The sequence below is a fragment of the Stegodyphus dumicola genome, chromosome 10, assembly GCF_044657685.1.
Source record: "Stegodyphus dumicola isolate Sdum_Otavi_A_Nest chromosome 10, ASM4465768v1".
Lineage (NCBI taxonomy): Eukaryota > Metazoa > Arthropoda > Arachnida > Araneae > Eresidae > Stegodyphus > Stegodyphus dumicola.
The window spans coordinates 182,191,695-182,215,330 of NC_140777.1; the positions used below are offsets into that span (position 1 = coordinate 182,191,695).

The following is a 23,636-nucleotide window of genomic DNA, read 5'->3' on the forward strand; positions in this document are numbered from 1 at the left end:
TTGATTTAATTCCACTCCTTCAGTCTTCCAGAGTCCATCCAATGTTTCGGGATGGCGCTTATAAAGAGCTTGTTTTAAAAATCCAAATGTACAATAATCCATAGGAGATGATACATCAGGGACTTGCGTGGGATGCATTTAAAGGGAATACTTTCAATTTCGGTTTTGTTTCGCCTTTTCTCAAAAAATAGACTTGCAAATTTAGAAGTAGGGTATGTAGCCTTATTCTGATGTAACTTAAAACAGTCAAGATTGTTTGGATAAAGATATGAAATTTCTTTGTTAAAAATAAATATTAAAACATACTTCTCATAGTAAGAGTTAATTTTGACATTTTTTTCTACTTCCTTTATTTTAAGTTTTCCGTTATAAAAGAATCCAATAATAAGCTTACAACCTTTAGAAAAACTTTGCTTGTTTTCTCTGAATCAACATATTCTTTTTTCTCCTCTTTTTCGGTAGTACATCGATCTTTCTCTAATTGCAATCAAATAAGCATACCAAAAAAAATAAGCATACAAATCATCAATTGTTGTAACTATATATTTCCATTTTTCATGCAGAAATCTGCACAGTCTTACGCCGAGAAACACGTTTCGGTGTTAGGCAATGAACATCATTCCTGATTTAAAGTTAAACAAATATGTTTTTTGTTTTGTTTAACTTGTTTAAACTTTTTGTTTGTTTTGTTTAACAAATACATTCCCTTTACATACAATGTACTCTTCCTCTGGCTATGCCATTGAGTCGATACTTTAATTTCGTGGCATATGAATGCCGTAACTGCTATGTTTGTGTCAATTTATTAATTCCACTTCCAGTCCGTGATTTCGTTTGAATCGAATTCTCCGTTTTTATAAATTCTGCGCCCAGGTCAAAAGGTTAATAATATTATTTCTCTCCCCTTATTATTTTTACATCGAGGATTCTAGAACTTTCTGAATTCGTACTCAAGAAAATTTAGCATTGCACCCATCTCTATCATTTACTAATATCTAGTGCACAAATAAAGTAAAAATAAAAGCACCTCCTCCTGTCAGAGGCGACGCACCAGCGGCAGAGCGGTAAAGTCCCTAAACACATCTCTTTCTTTTAGGCCCACCAGCGGCTGAGCGGTTAAGTCGCTGAACACTGGGAGTTTGGTCTGAGGTTCGAATCCCGCGAACGGGCTGTCTACATGGCCGTTTTCACGGGTTTCCCCATGTGTAACAAATATATGAGTCAGTTTCCCTGAGAAAGTCTTGCACGAAGACATCGCTACCCTTAGGCCTCGAGGCTTTGCCGTAATCAAGGAAACCAACCAAGTAGTTCGACCTGAGGTCGAATCCCAGCTAACAGGCTGGTTGCATGGTTCGTTTTCTCCACGTTTAACGCGGATGTGAGTCAGTTTCCGTTAAAATGTCCTCCACGAACGCATCCCTCCCTTATAACGCAGATAGCCACCGGGTTGCTTTTCCTTAACCAATTATTTTAACCTATCCTTTTGTTAGACATGTCCAACATCAAAGCATTAACAAAGACAAAAAAAAAAAAAAAAAAAAAAAAAAAAAAAATCCAATTTTTTAATCTATTTCGGTCATTGAAAAACTCAAAGCACTATGTACGACTCAGTAAGCAAAAGCTGAAAACTAAAACGTTTAAAAAAACTGAAAGATTTCAGACTTTATATTACGTTCGAAAGACTTTTTTTAACGTTTTGTGTGTTACCTTAATTAATTAATTAATTAAATATCATATTCTTCGCACTTAGAACACATAGAATTCAATTCAACAGTAATATCACAACATATTTCAGAACAGCATAGCTGTAGAATTTCCGATACACAGTGTCGCGCGATGGAGATAACTTTTTCCCCCCGTACAGTGTTGTCATTGCTCACTTAGAATCTTTGAGTTGTTAATCAAGAATTCGTTAATGTTTTACAAAATTTAATAAAACAAATTCAAAATTCGAGGTTCCAAGTGCCCATGTTCGGTTAGAGGACTACGTTATTCAAAATTGGATGGCTCTAGGCACCTATGTTTCTTCACAATGCGAGAAGCATTCATGAAAATTCTTCATTATTTAATTTTTTTAATTATAGTACATGGCGATAATATTCGGTGGCAACAGTTTGAAAATTGAATCGACGCAAAATGCCGTTTCCAAATTAAAAGCCCTTCTGCGTTAATAAATAAAAACATACATTTAAATTTACTCAACATAAAAAAAAATCATACATCTAAGCTTATACTATGTATTAAACATGGGTTCTGATTTTAAAAAAATGCTAAGATGGGGACGTCAAAAAGCAGCAATAACTAAGCATTAAAGTTGCTTTTTTAAACCGTAAATTTAACGTTCCGTTCAACTAAAACCTCTTATGTCAGAATTCTAGCTATTTTATAACGACGTTTAGTACAGGCGGAGGAACTTTAACAGAACTTAGGTATTAACTTAGTTGAAATAATAGGGTAATTTACCTGTTTGGCGAAGACGGCGATATCTTCGTTGAAAGACTCTGAGGAACAGACATCACCCCCGGCTATTCCAGGTTCTCGGGGGGTGCTCGTTGCCAATTCGCACTTCTCGAAGATCAGTGCGAGCAGGGGAAAGAGCGGGTGACTGTAAGAAGAAAGAATAAGTATTTAGAAAACAAGTACACGGATGAAATATTACACATATTTTAAAAGAGTGCTGTGGCTTGCTGCAAATTATGTATCTTAAAATTAAACTAGAAATTATGCATTTTGAAATACTATATATAAAATTACATGTGTGAAAAACAGAGCTTAAATTGCGCCGGTGGCTCCGGTACTTATTTTATGCAACTGAGCAACAAATTTCAGTGTAAATTTGATTTCGAAAATTTTATTTTTAGCAATAAAATTACAGTAAAAAATCGCTTGTTAAATTTTAATTTATCTCCTTACATTTAATTTTTTTATTATTTAATTACTTTATCCTTTAATTATTTAATTAAATAAAAAAGCTTCAAAACAATAAAAATCTGAAAGGTTTCAGATTTTAAATTACGTCCAAAGGGGCGTTTTTTTAACATTTTGTCTGTTACCTTTATTTATTAAATATCGCGTTCTTCGCACTTAAGCCATAAAATTCAGTTCAAGAGCAATATCGCAAAACAGTTTAAGATTGAGCCTATCTTTAGAATTTCCGATACGCATTCATTATTTAATTTCTTCAAATATAATGCAGGACTCGAACATTGATTGGCAAAAGTTTGAAAAGTGAAACGGACATTTATAGTAAACCAACGCAAAACGAAAACAATAGTCTTTCAGGGACAAAGCCCGCTTGGACTAATAATAAGTTAGTTTAATAATCATCAAATAATAATTAATAAATATGAATTATTAATTTCAATTAAATAATTATTAATTAATTGATTAATTTGATAATCATTAACTGTTTAATTTTCAAATTATTAAAGATTTTTAATAGTCATTTTATTTATTTATTTACTCGTTTCTCATTCCTGACGGTCTTCCATAGGGCTCCGGCTTTTAGAAATTAAGCCCTGGTGAAAATACAATGTTGATGTTGAATTTTCTATATTATTACTATGCATTTCAAATTTATAATCTCGTTTGATATCAATTCGCATTTTTTTAAATATATTTACCCAGATCCTAAGTAAAGTATTCTGCTATCTGTAAATAACTCAAATGCTCCAAACATTTAAAAGTAGGTACAAAAAATACCAATTAGTTAAATTTGATTAATTTCGAGGATCATCAGGCGCAATTCTCTCTTCTTCAGGACCAAAAAGATTCTTCACGAAGAATCGAAAGCTCGAATTTTTATTCAAAATGTACACCAAACTAAGAATTATATCCTCCCTACCCTAATTTTAAATTTTTACACTGGCACGTGTCTTTACCGTTTTCTTCTCTGATGTTCTCAGAATTTTTTAGAATTGAAAATCCTAAATTCGACTGTTTCCAAGCACAAACGTAAAATTCTATCCTAGCTTCATATTTTAAATATACTGCTTTTGAACAGGGCATTTGGCCTCCCGTTGCAGTTTCAGCTGGTCCTAATTTCAGCTGCTTGCTGCCACCATAAATTCTAAAAATTTTGCTGCTCTGTACTTTTTAAGTTCTAAAAACTTTTTGTCTCCCCCCCCCTAAATTCTACCGCAAGGTGCAGACGATTGCATTGGCTCTGACGCAGGTACTGTTCTGACTTTAACACTAACTGGCATTCCATCACACAAAACACGAATGATATATCCCACAGAACCTATTAAAAAACTTTTTATTTTTAGAGATACTGACTTTGATTAATTTTTTTAAAAGTCCACCTCAAAATATGTATCGCGCTACCTATTTTCTTGCTCGACAAAATAGTATTAAATTCCACATGGTATGCCCTAATACCCAAGGTATTGTTGTTAGTATGTTGTCTTCGTGTTCATACCGAACTTCCATAATAAAAAAAGAACAGAGGTCAACCAATGTTCAAGTGAATGAGACTTCTGAACACAGGTATTTCAACCTCGTTTTAAATCCAGGCGAATACACAGGGCATTCTTGCATTTGTAACGTGATTAAAACCCGTTTCTTTTCCTTACCTCCTCCACCAAGATAGCTTTGCTATAATCAAATTAGCCAAGCCAAAGGGGAAAAAAATTTTTTTTTAATCTGAAAGCTTTTAGGTTTTATATTACTCCGAAAGGCGTCTCTTTTTTTTAAAGTTTTGTGTGTTACCTTTATTTATTAAATAAACTTAAACCATCAAATTCAGTTCAACAGAAATATCGCAAAATAATTTTAAAATGAGTCTATCTTTAGAATTTTCGATACACAGTCCCGCGTGGTTGAGATAAAAATGCCCCCCGGACAGTGTTGCCATTACTCGCTTTAAAATCGTTGACTCTCTTAATCAAAAACTCATAAATGCTTTAAAAACTATGAAGTAGATAATATAAAAATAAAAATTTGAAAGGATTCAGATTTTAAATTACGTCCAAAGCCTTTTTTTTAACGTTTTGTGGGTTACCTTCAATTTCATGTTCTTCGCCCTTAAACCAATAAATTCAGTTCAACAACAAAATAATTTGAAATAAGCATATCTTTCGAAATTCCGATACAGAGTCTCGCGCGCGGGAAATAAAAAAATGCGCCCCCGGTAGTGTTGCCATGGCTTGCTTTTAGATCGTTGAACTTGTTAATCAAAAATTCGTTTTTGCAAAATATGAAAGAGATAATAAAACAAATTCCATATTCGGGTGGAGACGTACGTTATTGAAAATTGGATGGCTCTAAGTACCGTCGTTTTTTAACAGTGCGAGAAACATTATATTTATGCAGATTCTTCATTATTTAATTTCTTTAAATATAATACTTGGTGGCAACAGTTTGAAAAGCGAATCGGACATTTATAGTCAACCGACACAAAATGCCTAAACGAAAATAATCATTCAAGACAAATTCCCTCTTTGGACTAAAAAGCAATTCCAAATTGGGGCTTCCAGATGCCCATATTCGGTGGAAGATTACGTTATTCAAAATTGGATGGCTCTAGGTACCGTCGTTTTTTCACAGTGCGAGAAGCATACATACATTTATGCAGATTCTTTATTACTTAATATGTTTAAATAAAATGCAGAGCGATAATATTTGGTGGCAACGATTTGAAAAGTGATTCAGACTTTTAAAGTTTTCGACGCAAAATGGCAAAAGGAAATTAATAGAACTTCGGGCTAAAAAAGGCAAGCCACCGCTGCCATCACTTCATGATTGTTCTAATTCGAAGAAATTAGATTCCTTTTTAAGCCTTATGGTTGAACGTCAACACTGGTCTCTGGCATTTCCCAATTCATCTTTACAAAACACTAGCAAATGTTAAAGGAAGGCTTACAGCAAGCTTACGTTGCAACCATAGAAAGGGCATGAGGAGTAGAGATTAAATATTCTTTTACCTTCTTAAGAGATGCTACAGAGTAGCTACTTGGTCTTATTTAGATTATTTAATCACGACAAAGTACTCGAGGGCTATCTGTCTAGGGCAGTGGTCGGCAAACTTATTAGCCAAAGAGCCAAATATGAACATTACAACAATTTTTAAAAAATTGGGAGCCAAATCTTCTTGTTAAGTAAACTTTTATTACACTAAATAAAACTAAATTTAATAAATATTTATTAATGCGAACAATGTGCTTGCATCTCCTTGGAAAGTTTGAGTAAGTCAGGTTTGTATGTTGTTGTTTTTAATTTTAGGCATGATTCCAAGTTCTCATCAATAAGACGACTACTCAGTTTACTCTTGATAATATTCATGCTTGAAAAAGAGTGTTCGCATATATATGCAGAAACGAAAAGGGAAAGAACAACAAACACGAGCTTTTTCAGCTGATCGTAAGAGTCAGGAATACTATTCGAAGCGTTGAAAATGATCATGTCTTCCTTCTTCAGGTCATTCAAAGCAGACCACTTGTGTTGTGAACTCAGATCACATTTTTTCTTCTCCAATATTTCCAATTCAATATAAAGACGTTCGAATCTAGAACGACGTATCTCCTTGTTTTTTAAATCCAGCAATTGTATTTCAAAGCTACCAATGTCAATTTCAAAAGGAGAAAATTTCAACTCGGTTATCGTAGCATTAAGAGGATTTCTGACAAATGCTAAAGTTGCTCCGCTGTTTTTAAATTCATGAAACCCTGCTGAGAAATGCTTCCTTCGTATTTAAAATTATTGTTTTAAAATGGTGTTTATCAATAGAGGAATTATTTTTTTGGCGATGCTTCAGCAGGCTCGGAAAGTGAAACAATGTTTCCCTTTCACCTGTGCAAAAATGGATAATTTGTTTTCGAATGTTATTAATTCTTCTAACATCGAAAAAATTAAGTTTCCTTTCCCTTGTAGTTTACGAGTAAGCTGATTTAGATCAGACGTAACGTCTACCATGAAATAAAAGTTTTGGATCCACTGATCGTCTGTTAGTTCTGGATAGTGAATGCTCTTCTCAAGGAGAAATGCTTTAATTTCTCGAAAAAGGGACTTGAAACGTTTTAAAACGTTCCCAATTGATAACCAACGTACCTTGTTATGAAGCAGAAGATCACCGTACTCAATCTCCATTTCAAATAAAAATTATTTGAATTGGCGATGATTAAGAGCTTTAGCTAAAATGGAGTTGATAATGGTAATCACTAATTCCATAACTTTACGAATTTCTTCCGGAAATGTTTGCGCACAAAACGCTTCTTGGTGAATGATGCAATGGTAAACAAGTATCTCGTGATTAATTTTTTCTTTCAAAATAGCAACAACCCCTTTTCTTAAGCCGGTCATACTTTTGGCTCCATCTGTTGCAATTGGCACAATTTTATCGAGGGGAATATGATGTTTTATCCATACACTCAATTACAGCATTGGCGATATCTTCTCCACACGTCTGACCTTTGAGTGGCAATAATCCTAAAAGTCCTTCTTTATGGCCTGAATGAAACATAAATTTTACAAAAAGTGAAACTGGCGCTGTATCATTTATGTCATAAAGATCCGTCAACTGCTATTGATAATTTCAGATCTTCGATATGCTGGGTGGTTATATTCGAACACATTTTAATTCTTCTATTTTTAATGGTTTTGGCAGACAATGGTAACTCTAATTCTTTTCAGCATGTTCTTAAAATCCCGAAATAGCTCTTCAGATGCATTTATAAAACAATTTCTTATGTATTCGCCGTCTGTGTACGGTTTTCCTCTCTTAGCAATCTCTTTGGCTACAAACAAAACTTGCCATATTAATATTGCTAGAAGATTGCATCCAGTTATTAAACACAGAAGTTGACGACTCTTGACTCTTCTGAAGTTCCTCAACTGCTTTCTTCCTTGCATCACCGGTAGGATATTTAGTGCTAAATGACGCGTGCTTTCTTGTAAAGTGTCTCTCTAAATTTGACTTCTTGTTATGCGCGAATTTCTCCTTACAAATGAGACATGTCGGAAGTCCATTCAAGTTTTCAATAAACGCAAAATTCTCGGTCCACTCAACTTTAAATTCGCGGTTTTCATCTTCCGTTTTTCTTTTTGGTAGCCATGATAATTGGAGTGCCTATAAAGATATTTCAAATATATTTTTTTTTTTTTTTTTTCTAAAGCCACCAGTACAATATTATTATTAAATTGATGAAAAAAATTTAAAAAATCTTTTTAAAAAATACAATTTTATTAATATATGTAACTGCACTAAAAAGAAAAAAAATCATTTTTTTTCCATCATCAGAATAACAAAACTTTTAATATGACCAAAAATGGAAGAAAACTTCCAACATTTGGACAAATAGAAGTTATTGAAAAATCGATTACAAATTTTGTACCGGAACCACAAACATACATAGCAGGTGTAATAAAATCGTATAAAAATATCTGTAGGATGTGCAGCTAGATTAAAAAATACAACAACTTTTTAATAAGACAGGACAACGGCAGACACGGTTAGATAAGACAAAACTGTTCACACCGCAACTGCTGCTCTGTAATGCCAATTTGTATCTTCACTACTTTATGAAGAGCATGCACGCGCATGCCGGCAGCTTGTACATGGTTTATGTTTACGTTTACGAAAACTAATAAAATTAAACTCGATGTTCGTTACGTATTTTTACAACAATATAAAATTTTAATTGCCTATCTTTTTACTCAAACAAAAAATTATGCATGTTCTCGACTTATAGAAGAATTTTAATTTATCAAAATAAGATGTAATTTTTTCTTACCAAGATTTTTTTAAATTAAAATATTGAGTCTTCCGTGGATATTTGTACCAGAGCCGCACTTAAGGAGCCAAAGAGCCACATGCGGCTCTGGAGCCGCACTTTGCCGACCACCGGTCTAGGGAAAGGGATGCCTTTGTGGAGCACTTTTAAAGGAAAGCTGGCTCATATAGACGTTACTCATGCGGACAACCATGAAAACGCTCAGGCAGCCGACCTTTCGCCAGGATTCGATATTAATAGCCCTTCTGGGCAAATTGCTCCTTTGGGCTAAACATGAATATTAGAAAAAATTATTATTTACTGAAGTATTTTTCTGAAATGACATGCTAATTATTTTTCATATTTGGATTCTACAACTCAAATGGTGCCTAAATATTAAACTTTGTAAAATTTAGTGCAAAATTTAAGTGAGAAATTCAAAAATTTATCTTGGTGCATTTTTCTCAATGAATTCTGCAGAGAATTTTTCGTGGTGTCTGAACGTACGTACATATGTATCTCGCATAACTCAAAAACGAGTAGCCTCAGAACGTTGAAATTTTGTATATAGGACTGCTATAACATGTAGATGTGCACCTCGTATTTTGGTTGCAATCGCCGCACCAAACGCAGTGCTTAAATTGCGTCGGAGCCCGCCGGAGCCGAGCTCCGGTACTTCTCAATTTTTAAGATAAATTACAATTCTAGCCGGAGCGCACCAGAGCCCTAAATAAGATGAGTTCCGGTACTTCTTTTTATAAAACTGAACCACAATTTCAAGGGGGGAAGTTAGAATTCGTAATGTTTTAGTTTAACAATAAGCAGACTTTGCAATACTCTATTTCCCTAGAAATACGAACTCATGAGAACATGAGATGTTCAAGTAAAGTCCCGTCACTCACATGCGGAAACCTTTCTCTTTAAGAAGGGCAATAAATTTGGGGAGTTTGTTTAGGAGTGCGTAAATTTCTCGCCATGCTATCGTATCTAGTGTATTGTTATCGATGCTTACAGTTAGTTATCCTTGCAGGAAGGAAAATTTGTGGTCTTAAATGTGCGTTAAGGACAGCGAGTACAATAAACTGAATACTGAGATAAACTGCTTAAGCACGTCCTATACATCGCCTTCCCACAGTATCCACTAATGGAGAAAAGTGTAACCAGCAATTTTACATTCATCCTTAGGAGTCAGATTCAGGTCTCATTTTATTCCTGACACACATCTGCTTGATGGCTACAATTATATCAGCAGAGAGCCGCGGTCTCTCTCACCAAGATTCCCCTCATTTTTTGTTTCCACCCACTCATACCCTCATTCTGTTTCGCCCTGGAATTTTCATCAGCTGTACTTTAAGTATATTTAATTTTTGTGATGGTGAAAGGACCCCCCCCCCTACGATCACAGCTTAAATTGGGCCGGATGCTTCTTAGTTTTTGTAATAAATCATAATTCTAGCCGGAACGCACCGGAGGTCTGAATAAGAAGGCTGCGGCACTACGTAATTGAATAACAATTTCAGTAGAAATTTTATCTGGAAAATTATATTTTAACAATAAAATTATATTAAAAATCGCTTATTAAATTTCAATTTAGTTCTTTACATTTTATTTAATTTTAATTATTTAATTACTTCAAACTTGAATAATTTCAATAAATAATAATTAATTATCTAAACATTATCAATTAAATTAAAATTAATTATATAATAATTATTGACTAAATAACAATTTATAAACATTAATTAAATAGCTATTAATTAATTTGATAATAATTAACTATTTAATTTTAAAATTATTAATGAGTTTAATATTTATTTATTTACTCTTGTTCCTCTTTGCTGACGTTCTTCCATAGGGCTCCGTCACTTCTAATCTTAGAAATAAGGCCCTATTAGGACGTAGCCATACTGTTGCGGAGAAGTTTTCCTCCTTAATTTTAATACATATTCTTTGTTCTCGATCCATCTACTTCATATTGCCAATTAGTCGCCAAACGAGCGATATCGCGCCAAAGCTGGCAACCCTACAACCGCTTTCCGCCGAACCTATCTTACCGCGGCAGGGCATTTGATAGCAACATTACAATATCTAATAAGATATCCTCACTTCTGCTTCCCTGCAATTTGAATACTGTCCCTTCTTGTTGTTTGTTGTCTTTGCTATTCCTTAGGTCTCAAATCATCCATAATTAATTAAAGAAAATGAATGTGCAGGTGACTTGGTGACATCGTGAACTCAATAGCAGTTCATGTTTGCTCTGCTGTGATGGGTCAGTTCTTGTATTACGCTGCCATAAATTTCAAGAATTAAAAAGGAAAGGTTCGGCGTGACCTCTGCAGGTGGTTTGCAATGGTTTGTCTTTGTTCAAAATACTGCGCTAAAGGGGGGAATAGGATACTAAATCAATCATTATCTTTTGAAGTTGTTAATAAACGCATATTTGATTCTCACTTACTGCATACGATAGGAATGACGCAGGAACAAAACTCGGATCCAAAATAAATTGCTGTATTAATAAAAATGTCCTTTTTTACAATAACTCGTGAATTTATTTGACAAAATTCTTTTTATAAGAGTGAACATGCACATAACTGAACATTTTTGCATAACATGAAAATTATTCATAATAACTCCTGAATTTATTTGACAAAATTCTTTTTATAAGAGTGAACATGTACATAACTGCAGGTAAAAGTCTTGCAAAACTTTTAAAAAAAGAAATATTTATTTCTACCTAAAAATTCCCTTTTAACTTAAATTTTTTTATTAAAACCGAATTTTTAGCCCAAAGCGTTAGCCCTTGGGCTATTAATTTCGTTTTGGCATTGGTTCACTATAAATGCTAGTTCACTTTCAAACTGTTGCCACCAAATATTACAGCCCTGTGTAATATTTAAAGAAATTAAACAATGAAGAATTTGCATCAATGTATGTATGTTTATTGCATTGTGATAAAACAATAGTACCTAGAGCCATGCAATTTTGAATGACGTAATCCATCTGGAAGCCCAAATTTGGAATTTGTTTTATTATCGGTTGCATATTTTGTAACACTTAAACGAATTTTTGATTAACAAACTCAAGGATTCAACCATTTCAAAGCGAGCAATGGCAACACTGTACCGCAGAAAAATAAATAAATAAATAAATAAAATTATAGAGAGAGAGAGCCAAACTATCGGAAATTGTAAAGATATGATCATTTTAAAATTATTTTGCGATATTGCTGTTGAATCGAATTTTAGGGTAAAAGGTAAATACTGCGTGATGGTGTATGCATATCTATGCCAAAAAAATCCAGAATTGTGTTTTGTTTCTTGTGATAAGAGTAAATTTTGGGGCCCCGTGCCCCAGGCGTCCTTGTGCGGTGAACAATTTTGCCACCCCCACGCGGCGCTCCTCGCTTAGGACCTCTAATAGCCTTGCTCAGAAGGTTTTGGTAGAGTTACAAATTAAAGTAAAGAAATAATTTTTCTAAATATAGAGGATAATACTGCTCAAAACTAATTCCTTACCCCCCCCAGTGTAGCACTTCTTTTTAATTTTAGTTTCCTTTTATTTTGTTTCATTTCTAAGATGCATATTTAAAATAACTGTTTTTCTAATTGTTGGTAATTTATATTAACTTACATATATTTATATTGAATTGTAATTATTTATTTTTTACTTCCTTGTACGAAGTAAAAAGGAAGTATTGTAATCGCGAAAAGTTTCAGGCAGCATATTTCAACGAAAATATCCATTTTGACAGCTATCGAATGCAATTTAACGATGTTTTTGTGCGATATCTGTACATAAGGACAGAATAAAAGACTCGTTTCCTCCAAAAAAATTATAAAACTGCTTTAAAATGAAGTCTGAAGAGAATTTTTCGTGGCGTCTGTACGAACGTGCGTACGTACGTATCTCGCATAACTCAAAAACGAGTAGCCTCAGAACGTTGAAATTTTGTATATAGGACTGCTATAACATATAGATGTGCACCTCGTATTTTGGTTGCAATCGGCCGCACTAAACGTATATAAATATATTTCTATACATATATCCACTCTGTTACCCAGCTCAGTAATCTCGGTTTCTTTATTCTTATATGTTTGTAAATTGTACGTTTTTTGCTTTAAAAATGATTGAATTATGTTGTTTTTATCTTCCGGTTAAGGTTTTTATGCCTTTAGTAAATCTGTATGCAATATTTTTAGAATTATCAACAATTTAAAAGTTGTTTTAGTGCCGGTAAGCCTAATTAATAATTTTTGCCACGTCGGCCATTGCTTGTTTACATTTGAAACAACAGAATAGTAGATTTGTTGCCAATCCAGAGAAAGTAAGCTTCGCAATAACAAAGATAACGCATTCTTTTATTATTGCGAATTAAATCATGCTTAATCCATTCTGGAATTTATTCGAGGAAATAAGTGTTTAAGATTTACTTCAAAATTTTCAATACAGACATTTTGAGTATTTATGTATTTTTGCGAAGTGAGAAATGAATTAATCGAATGTGAAATACTGAATCGTGTTGTTGTTGTTCTTTGCTTAAATTCTTTTATACATCGTTTTAGATTTATTATAGTATTTGAATAGAACATGTGGCAGCGATTAGATAATTCCTAAGATGATATAAATTTTGCGCATTCTGAGTTAAAAAATGAGCGCTGTTAAGTGAACCTAGGGCCAGAGTGTCGTTATGGTAAGCAAATATAGTAAATTTTAAAGAGTGCATTTTTTCTATTGTGGTTTATGCGCTATCAACAAAGTAGATTTGATTCAATTGAATACGTTGAAATGAAATGCACGAAAAATGCTTATAATTTAATATTCCGTACAAGGAAGTTATGTGGTGCACACATCAGATTTTTTTTCATTGTAAACTAACCGAAAAAAGTCATCGTTCATATTTCAAATAATTTTAACAGAGTGCGTAAACCACATTTGGCATTATTATCGCTTATAACAAATAAGCCAAATTTCAAAACTCGCCAACATGTAAAGTCATGTATATCTTAAAAAATTTTGAATAAAGAAACTGTAAATTTTTGCAAGTGTGTTTTAGAAATACATATATTTTAAAATGATGTTAAAAATTTCACGGGTTATAGCACAAAAATGTTTTCGAAAAATTGATAAAAATATTTAAAAATGGAAACTCAAAAAATAAATAAAAATGAGCGAATTGTATTTGGAATAAGACTAAATTTCGAATTCTGGAAAAAGGAATCAAGTAAGTTTAATTAAAAAAAGATATTAATAATTCTACATCGAATTTAATTAACAATGAGGAACTAAAATTTCGAGAGCTAATTTTTTAAAAACTACTTGTGAGATTTTTACAAAGCTTGGCAGTTTGGCATAGTATAGTTGTAGAATCGAAATATGAAAAAAAAATTGGCACCTCATTTCAGAAAAAATACGATTTTGTGTCAAAATACCTTCATTAGAACATTGCTATATATAAATTTAACACATATCGTAAGTCGCGCTTTCGAGACAGAAATAGGCAAGATGAATTTCGTCAATCAGTCCAGTAGAACGGGAGATACAGAACTGTCCTTTCTTTTTATTTCTTCGCAATATACAACATAGATTCATATTGAAGAGGTAACTGAGTAAGATTAAATTCAGCTTTCTTTTCAGCTTTTCTTATTTCTGGTTTGGTTTTTTGGATTACAGCAAAGGGCAGGGATACCTTCGTAGATGACTTTATGAGGGGACGGGGGTTCGCAGCCGCGCTAGACATGGAAAAAACCACGAAAACGTCTATGCAGCCAAACGATTAGCAACGCAGCCATTAAAATCTGTGATTACGATTATAATGACTTGACCAATTTAATTAGACCTATGGCTATTTTAAATATTTACAATATGGTGTGGTGTATTTAATTACGGCAAAGCACACTAGCGCTAACTGCTTAAGGGGAGGGATGCCTTCGTGGAGGGCTTTCTAAGGGTGTGGTGTGGTGTATTTAATTATGGCAAAGCACACGAGAGCTATCTGCCTAAAGGGAGGGATGCCTTTCGTGGAGGACTTTCTAAGGGAAACTGGCTCGTATACACGTTACACATGGGGAAAACCACGAAAACGCCCATGCAGCCAGCCCGTTCGCGGGATTCGAACCTCGGACCGAACTACCAATGTTCAGCGACTTTATCGCTCGGCCGCTGGTGGGCCCCTATTAACAGTATGTAATCTGTATTCGAATGGTATTTTTGCATTGAATTTTTATAATTTCGCTTTTGTAATGGTATATATACCGTGTTTACTTGCGTAATAGTCGCACTGTTTCTGGAGGAGGGGCAGTTTTTCATTGTGAAAGGTCTATCTGCGACTATTATGCCGGGGAATTTAGTGCACAGTATTGTACACTTTTCACGATTTATTCTGCTTCTAAACGGGGGTGCGACTATTACGTGAGTTATGGTATTTCGAATTTTTCTGTCGTACTGTGTGAATTTCTCTATGTGCAAACCATACTCCTAAATTCTTTATTAGCAATACTAGAGTCTTCCGTACTTTCCATGTATTAACCCCAATTTTATTTCAGGTTCTTTGCACCAGCTCGAACGGTACAACCTAACATTTTAAATATATTATTTTTTTTTTTTAAATTTCAAAGAAAAAAATCTGAAAGTTTTCAGATTTTAAATTACGTACAAAGGGGCGTTTTTTAAAGTTTTCTGTGTTACCTTTATTCATTAAATATCATGTTCTTTGCACTTATACCATAAAATTCACTTCAACAGCAATATCACAAAATAATTTTAAATTGAGCATGCCTTTAGAATTTCCGATACACAGTTCCACGCGCTGGAGATGAAAAGTTTTTTTGTTTTTTTTTTCCCTGTACAGTGTTGCCATGGCTCGCTTTCAAATCGTTGAGTTTGTTAATCAAAAATTGGTTAAAGTTTCACAAAATATGAAATCGATTATAAAACAAATTTCAAATTCCAAATTTGGGCTTCCAGATGCCCATGTTCGGTGGAAGATTTCGTTATTCAAAAGTGTAGCTCAAGGTAGCGTTGTTTTATCCCAATGCGAAAAAACATACATACATTTATGCAGATTCTTCATTATTTAATTTCTTTAAATATAACACAGGGTTCTAATATTTGCTAGCGACAATTTGAAAAGTGAACCGACATTTATAGTGAACCAACGTAAAATGTTAAAACGAAATTAATAATCCTTCTGGGCACATTGCCCCTTTGGACTAACTATAAGTACAGAATGCATTGAAGATGATTTCTATAATAATTTGTCATACAATGAAATCTTTGTTATAGAGGTAATGAGGAATGGAATCCGGAGGGGGGAAGAAGTGGTATATCTGGAGGAAACTAGAAATGATTTTGCCATCCACAACGCTTTAAAAATCGGTGAAATTCCATCGTATTTTGAGTCCTTTTTTGAACAAAAGCGTAAGTCTGCTATGTATAATTTTACGAAATTCGAGCGATGAAGGATGAAGTATTTATTGAAAACTTAAGCTTGCGGAATAGTTTAGAATGAGACCTAAAATCAGAAGGATTTACAGATGTTGGAAGTCAAAACACTCACAAAAGAGAATCTGTAGAAATTGAAATTTCAAACGAAGAATGACGAAGTAGAAAATCTGTTGGCAAGTACTGAAGCTAAAACATTTCTTTAAAATAATCATTAGATAGATCTCATCACTGATATGATTATAAACAGTAATTTTATCTTAAGTAAAAAGAAAAAAAAAATTGAATTTACGTTGCAGGTGCGAAAATAATCAGAAATGTTGAACTCTAAGGAATTTGGCGAAAAACTGGCGCCTATAGCACGCGCTCTTCCAACTCTAAATTGCAAGTTTTGAGTTAAAAAAATATATATATATATGAAAGCTTACAGATTTTATATTATGCCCAAAGGGACATTTTTTTAACGTTTTTTGTGTTACCTTTATTTATTAAATATCATGTTCTTCGCACTTAAACCATAAAACTCAATTCAACAGCAACATCCAAAAATAATTTAAAAAGAACATATCTTTAAAATTTCCGATACACAGTCTCACGCGCTGAAGGTTTTTATTTTTTGTCCGTACAATGTTGCCATTGCTCGCTTTGAAATCGTTGAGTTTGTTAATCAAAAATTCGTTGGAAGTGTTACAAAAATAAAACAAATTCCTAATTTGGGCTTCCAGATGCCCATATACGAGTGGAGGACTACCTTATTCAGAATTCGGTGGATCTAGGTACCGTTGTTTTTTTTATAGTGCAAGAGACATTTAAGTGGATTCTTCATTATTTAATTTCTTTATATATAACACAGGGCGATTGGGTGGCAACATTTGAAAAGTAAACCTCCGTTTATAGTGAGCCAATGCAAAATGCCAAAACGAAATTAATAACCGTTCTGAGCAAATTGGCCCTTTCGGCTAAATAAAGAATATTGAGCATCGGAAATATATTTCGATAGTACAAACTTCTGACGTTTAGAAAAGAGCTTTTTCTCATGTTCTGAAAAAGTTATTTTTGAATTATTCCTCACTATTTTGCTAAAGATCTGTTGTAGATTTTGAAAGGTATTTTTTTAGAAGATATTCTTCAGATATATTTTTTGCATAAATGCTACTGAAAATAGTATTCATATTATTTTAATGTCGAAAATAACTTTTTTTCAAATTTGAAATTTCTGAGTTTATGAAGCCTCGGTAGAAAATTGATATTCGTGAAATCTCAGAAAGTTCCGTAAAATTTTCGAAATTATGGCGAAAATTAATGTTGTGATAAACTAACTGACTACCTGAATTATGACTGGAAACTTTTCTCGTTTCGTGATACGCATTATACCCAAAACTTTCAATGCACAATATTTCGGTTAAAGATATGGCTTTTTAATGTAAAAAATGTCTCCGCGATGTTGTAATATTCTCACAGGAGACTGCAGCGAAAGGATGAATCATATTTACGAATGCTCCTGCATGAGTCAAGCATAAACTTGCGTGCAGTGTCAAACGCAAAAACCTCCTTTAAATACACTATGTTAGAACTTAATATATTTCCGGTTCATGTCGTTTTCAAAGCTGAGATTATGATATGGATTTATTTTACAGATCATGCAGTTCTGAAACGCCTACCATTAAGTTTTACGTAATATTACATAAGATATTTACACGATTCTATAATCGTGTAAATATCTTATGTAATATATGCTTCGATCCTGTAGATCCTGTATTTCCACATATGATGCTTCGATCCTGTAGATTTTTCCAGTTATTTTGGTAATGTATCATTCTATATGCCACCAAACAAAAAAAATACAAGTTGTGTGATGCTAACATTAGTTAAGCGTAATATTTAAACAAAATATTGTAAATATTTAAATAGACATGCTCGAATTATTTCGAAAATTGGCTAAGTGTAACCTCTACAAATCAAATATATAATTTTTTCTTTTCTACCACTTTATGCAGACAGTGAGTGGCAACAGTAGAAACGAAAATAGTCCTAAGCTGATCTTGTTTTAAAAAGAACGCGTTTAAAAAGTGAACAATAAATCGTTTTCTTTTGACTATTATTATTCTTAAACTGAAAAAAATAACTTTTATGATAATGCAACAGCTACATAATACTTTTATCTGTAATTCAGAGACGTATTAATAAGCTCTGTATTTGCCTTTTTAATTCTAAAAGAGTCTAAAAGAAAAACATGCATAAATTTAAATGTAACGTTAATTTTACAGGCTGTGAAACTACACATTTTTTCTGATACAGTATTACGGTGACAACCGTTAAAACTTGACATTAAAATATTTTTTTTCGAAAAAGATAATATGTGTCTCGCTGAGGATACTGAATTACTTGATTTAACTAAACAAAACAAAACAAAACAAAAAAAAAAAAAAAAAAAAAAAAGATAAAAAAGAGATTTAAAAAAATCTGAAAGGTTTCAGATTTTAAATTCAGACAAAGGGGCATTTTTTTAAGACATTGTGTGTTTCCTTTATATATTAAATATCATGTTCTTTGAACTTAACCATAAAATTCAGGTCAAGAGCAATATCGCAAAATAATTTTAAATTGAACATATCCATAGAATTTCCGATACACAGTCTCGCGAGCTGGAGATAAAAATGTTTTTTCCGTACAACGTTTCCATTGCTCGCTTTGAAATCCTTGAGCTTGTTAATCAAAAATTCGTTAACTTTTTACAAAATATAAAATCGATAATAAAACAAATTCCCAATTTCAAATTTGGGCTTCCAGATGCCCCTATTCGCAATAGGATTACGTCATTCAAAATTGGATGGCTCTAGGTACCATTGTTTTACCACAATACAAGAAACATACATACATTTATGCAGACTCTTTAGTATTTAATTTCTTCGAATATAATACATGACGATAATATTTGGTGGCAACTGTTTGAAAAGTGAAACGGGCATTCAGATTGATTCGACGAAAATCGCAAAACGAAAACAGTAGTCTCTCAGGGACAAAGGCCCTTTGGGCTAAAAATCGCTAAAGACGGTAAGAAATCACATATGCTGCTGAGAAATTTTAAATATCTGTTACAATTTAATTAGTGTCTGTTAAAATTTAAAATTTCACTTTTAAGAAAATGAATACAATGCCAAATCAATATTATAAAATCGCTCTTTAAAATTATTAAAAACATTCTAATAAATACAACGAAAGAAACTGGGTTAAAAACTCTTAAGAGAAGAACTAAATTAATTGTTAAAATTTTCTTCCAAAACTTTAAATTAAAAAAATTACTGGCAATATTTTTTACAGCTTAACATCATTTCGCCTAGCATAGCAATTTAATAATATTCATAAAAAATAGACGAAAGTTCTTAAATAAAAAAAAAATCATTCAAAAGGTACCCTAAGTCCCCTTAGTTCGCACCAGAAAATTCGTATTTTATTTATTTATTTATTTATTTTAAACATTTTGTGTGTTACATTTATTTATTAAATATCATGTTCTTCGCACTTAAACCATAAAACTCAGTTCAACGGCCATATCGCAAAATAATTTTAAATTGAGCCTAACTTTAGAATTTCCGATACACAGTTTACCTCGCTGGAGATAAAAATGTTTTTTCTGTGCAACGTTGCCATGGGTTTGCTTTGAAATCCTTGAGTTTGTTAATCAAAAATTCATTAAAATTTACAAAATATGAAATCGCTAATAAAACAAATTTCAAATTTGGGCTTCTAGATGCCCATATTCGGATTACGTTATTCAAAATTGCATGGTTGTAGGTACCGTTGTTTTATCACAATGCGAGAAACATATATACATTTATGCAGATTCTTCAGCATTTAATTTATAACACAGGGCGAAAATATTGGGTGGCAACAGTTTGAAAAATGAAATGGACATTCAGAATGATTCGACGCAAAATCGCAAGACGAAAGCAATAGTCTTTGGACTACTAATATAAAGAAAAGACTTTCTTCAAACAATATACAATATTTGCTTCTAATTACACATCAATTTTTATTGCTATATACAGGCCATTTATTTACAAATCATACCAGTTATTTCGCAAAAGAAACAAATTTAATTCCGTGTTAATTAATCTCTAATTCATTCACTTAGAAAAGAATATACACATCATTAATTATAAAGTTTTGTTTTTTTATCGTCTGCAACAATTTGCTTTTAGGAAACACTAAAACACTTTCTTCCAGTGCTAATATACTTAGTAAATGCTTCAAATTTAACATCTAAAAAACATGGCCGAGGGTTTATATTTATTCGAGTTTTAATAACAAGCTGAAACGATTCTAGCAGGATATTCTGCCGAATCATCGACAGCTGTACACTTACTCACAAATGAATAAACATTCCAAAGTTTCCTGAGTATTCCATTCGAGCGTTGAAACAGCTCGTAAAACTTCATGAATGGGATGCATTTTAAAGTAGGCCATGCAGCGTTGATTTTATGAATAAACATTGCACTCGCTGAAGAAAAGAGAAAAAAAAAGGGGGGCAGATGAGACTATTCTTCTTTCAGTAAAACCAGGGGAAAAGAAAGAGAAAATTACGAACTTTTACAGTTAAATTAATACAACAAAGTCTGCAGAAGTCTGATAGGTCAACGTAACTCAGAATGAAACATGATAATAGCAATTAAAATTAGGAAGAAAAGCGAAGCATTTGGCGTTCAAATTCTACGCCAAACTAAGTTTAATCTTCTCCCTTAATTTTAATGTTTTAAGCATTATTTAACTGCAAATAGAAATTATCGGAAAGTACCGAACAAAATATATGTAATAAGATGTTTTGAGTCCGTGGTATTTTAATTTTAGAAGGTTTTTTTTTTTTTTTTTTTTTTTTTTTTTTTTTGGTGAGTTTTTATGTAAAATTTTATTCAGAAATTACAATTCGCTTTCAACATAAATATACAATTATAATTCGATTATTATGAAAATAAACATAACTGAATGAAATTCATTTTTCGCTTCGATATCAATGGCTTCCCCATACTGAATTCATGACCTCAATTTAGCGGAATCTGGCTTACAATTAGCAGCTTTATCCATGAGTCTGAATTTTCGGTAGTAAACTGCTCCTGTTCTTCCTTAAAAGGCATTTCACATGCAACAATATTTGCTTGCATTTTTAAGTAGATTCCAACTCAAACATTTTTTTTTTTTTTTTTTTTAATATATATAGTCCAAAGGGGCTTTTGTCCCTGAAGGACTATTGCTTTCGTTTTGCGATTTTGCAGTGGTTCACTAAAAATGTCCATATCACTTTTCAAACTGTTGCCACCAAATGTTACTCCTGCATTATACTTGAAGGAATTAAATAATGAAAAATCTGCATAAATGTACGTATATTTCTCGCATTGTGATAAAACAACGGCACATAGAGCCATCGAATTTTGAATGACGTAATCCTACTGCAAATATGGGCATGTGGAAGACCAAATTTGAAATTTGTTTTATTATCGATTTAATATTTTGTAAAAGTTTAACGAATTTTTTATTAACAAACTAGAGTATTTCAAAACGAGCCATGGCAACGCTGTACAGAAAAAACATTTTTATCTCTAGCGCGCAAGACTGTGTATCGGAAATTCTAGATACCCTCAAATTAAAATTATTTTGCGATATTGCTTTCGAACTGAATTTTACGGTTTAAGTGCGAAGAACATGATATTTATATGATATAAGTAAAGTAACTAACACACACAAAATGTTAAAAAAACGCACCTCTGAACGTAATTTAAAAACGGAAACCTTTCAGATTTTCTTTCTTTATTTATTTTATATTATTATTATGAGTTATGGATCGGCGTTGCTAAACTTAACGATTTCTACTTGAAATCAAATTACAGTTTCTATTTTCTAAAAATCAAAATGCATGTTCATTACCTTTTGGAGTTTATTTTTTTAGTCTGAAGGACATTAGCACAGAAAGGGTGTTAATTTCAAAACGGAATTCGGCGTCGATTCACTTTTCAAACTGTTGCCACCAAATATTATCGCCATGTATTACATTTGAAGTAAACTAAATAATGAAGAATCTGCATGAATGTTTCTCGCATTGTGATAAAACGACAGTATCTAGAACCATCCAATTTTGAATAACGTGGTCCTCCAACAGAATACGGATACTTGGACGCCAGAATTTTGAGTGACACACAAAAAGTTAAAAAAAAAAAAAAAAAAAAAAACTTTAGGAGTAATATAAAATCTGAAAGCTTTCAGATATTTTTTATAAAATAATTTTGGTTTTATTAATAATTTTTTTTTCATTTTGTTAAAAAAAATTTGTCCCGTCAACTGTGTTTTATATCGTGAACTTAGCCAGTATGCAATTTGAATTTCTGGCTTAATTGTCGGTCGTAAAGTGTTGTTCCCAATTTATAACTACACATCAGAAGTCTAAGCATGTTTGAAGAGCTTCTTTTTTTTTAATATATATATATATATTTATTATTTTATTTCTCCAGAAAATTGTACTACTATATTGCTAAAAATTTTTGGAACAATGACATGTTTAGAGGGGATAAAGCAGTAGGGGCAATCCGCCTCGGGCATCACATTTGGGAGGGCAGCATTTTTAATAAGAAACATTTTATAGTGGTTAGTAGAAAAGAAATATTTCCATGTTTTATTTCCATTCCTGCTAAGACAAGCACGTGGGACGACGGTCTTTTTGAAGTACAATAATTTATTCTAAAATATCATCTCCAGAACAAGATTCGAAATATTGTAACACTATTCTGCTCGATGTGTACATACATAAAGTCAAGGGTGTGCGAAGTGCCATTTTTGTGCAATTCTGCGATTTTTTTTGGAAGTGAAAATAGGTCGATGTGCACATGGATACCGAGTATGTGCAATTCTTAAAAACGCGTCAAGCAGTGGGTGAGGGCTTACCAGCGGCCGAGCGGTAAAAGCAGCTGAACACTGGTAGTTCGTTTTGGGGTTCGAGTCCCGGCGAACGGGCTGGCAGCATGGGCGTTTTCGTGGTTTTCCCCATGTGTAACGTGGATACGAGCCAGTTTCCCTTAAAAAGACCTCCACGGGCATCCCTCCCTTTCCGTGTAGTGTTTAAGGGCGGAGAACATAATAAGTAAAAAAAAAAAAAAAACAGTGGGTGATTCTGCCCTTTACCCAAAATTCTATTGCAGACTTTTCGTAACGGGCAATTCCCAAATTGTTAAATCCATAGGATATCAAAAAAGGATTTTAAAATTAAACTAGTATTTCAATGACGTCTTAAGAAATATATAACTATATAAACTTACGCAATCTGAAATTAGCGCGTACGCTAGATTGGGCGCATTTACTAGATTTGGTGCTTTTGCACATACATTATTTCTGCAATTTTTTTATGGTCCTCAAAACGGAATAGCACCGGAATGTCTAATGTTTGTTCCAAGCCGATTATAAATTAATTTCGGAAATATAATTAATTAATTAATTAAAAAGTTT

The 23,636-nt window shown here is 32.8% G+C and overlaps 1 protein-coding gene across 5 annotated transcripts in view; it reads right to left on the minus strand.

The window, feature by feature from the left end:
* Positions 1-23,636, minus strand: part of LOC118184781 (homeobox protein Meis1-like) — a 279,835-nt gene that overhangs the window by 250,423 nt on the left and 5,776 nt on the right. For all 5 annotated transcript variants that reach the window (XM_085825964.1, XM_085825963.1, XM_085825961.1 and 2 more), the window contains exon 2: positions 2,464-2,605. In XM_085825964.1, coding sequence (XP_085682090.1) covers positions 2,464-2,605 — 142 coding nt within the window. The remainder of the gene's footprint in view (positions 1-2,463; positions 2,606-23,636) is intronic.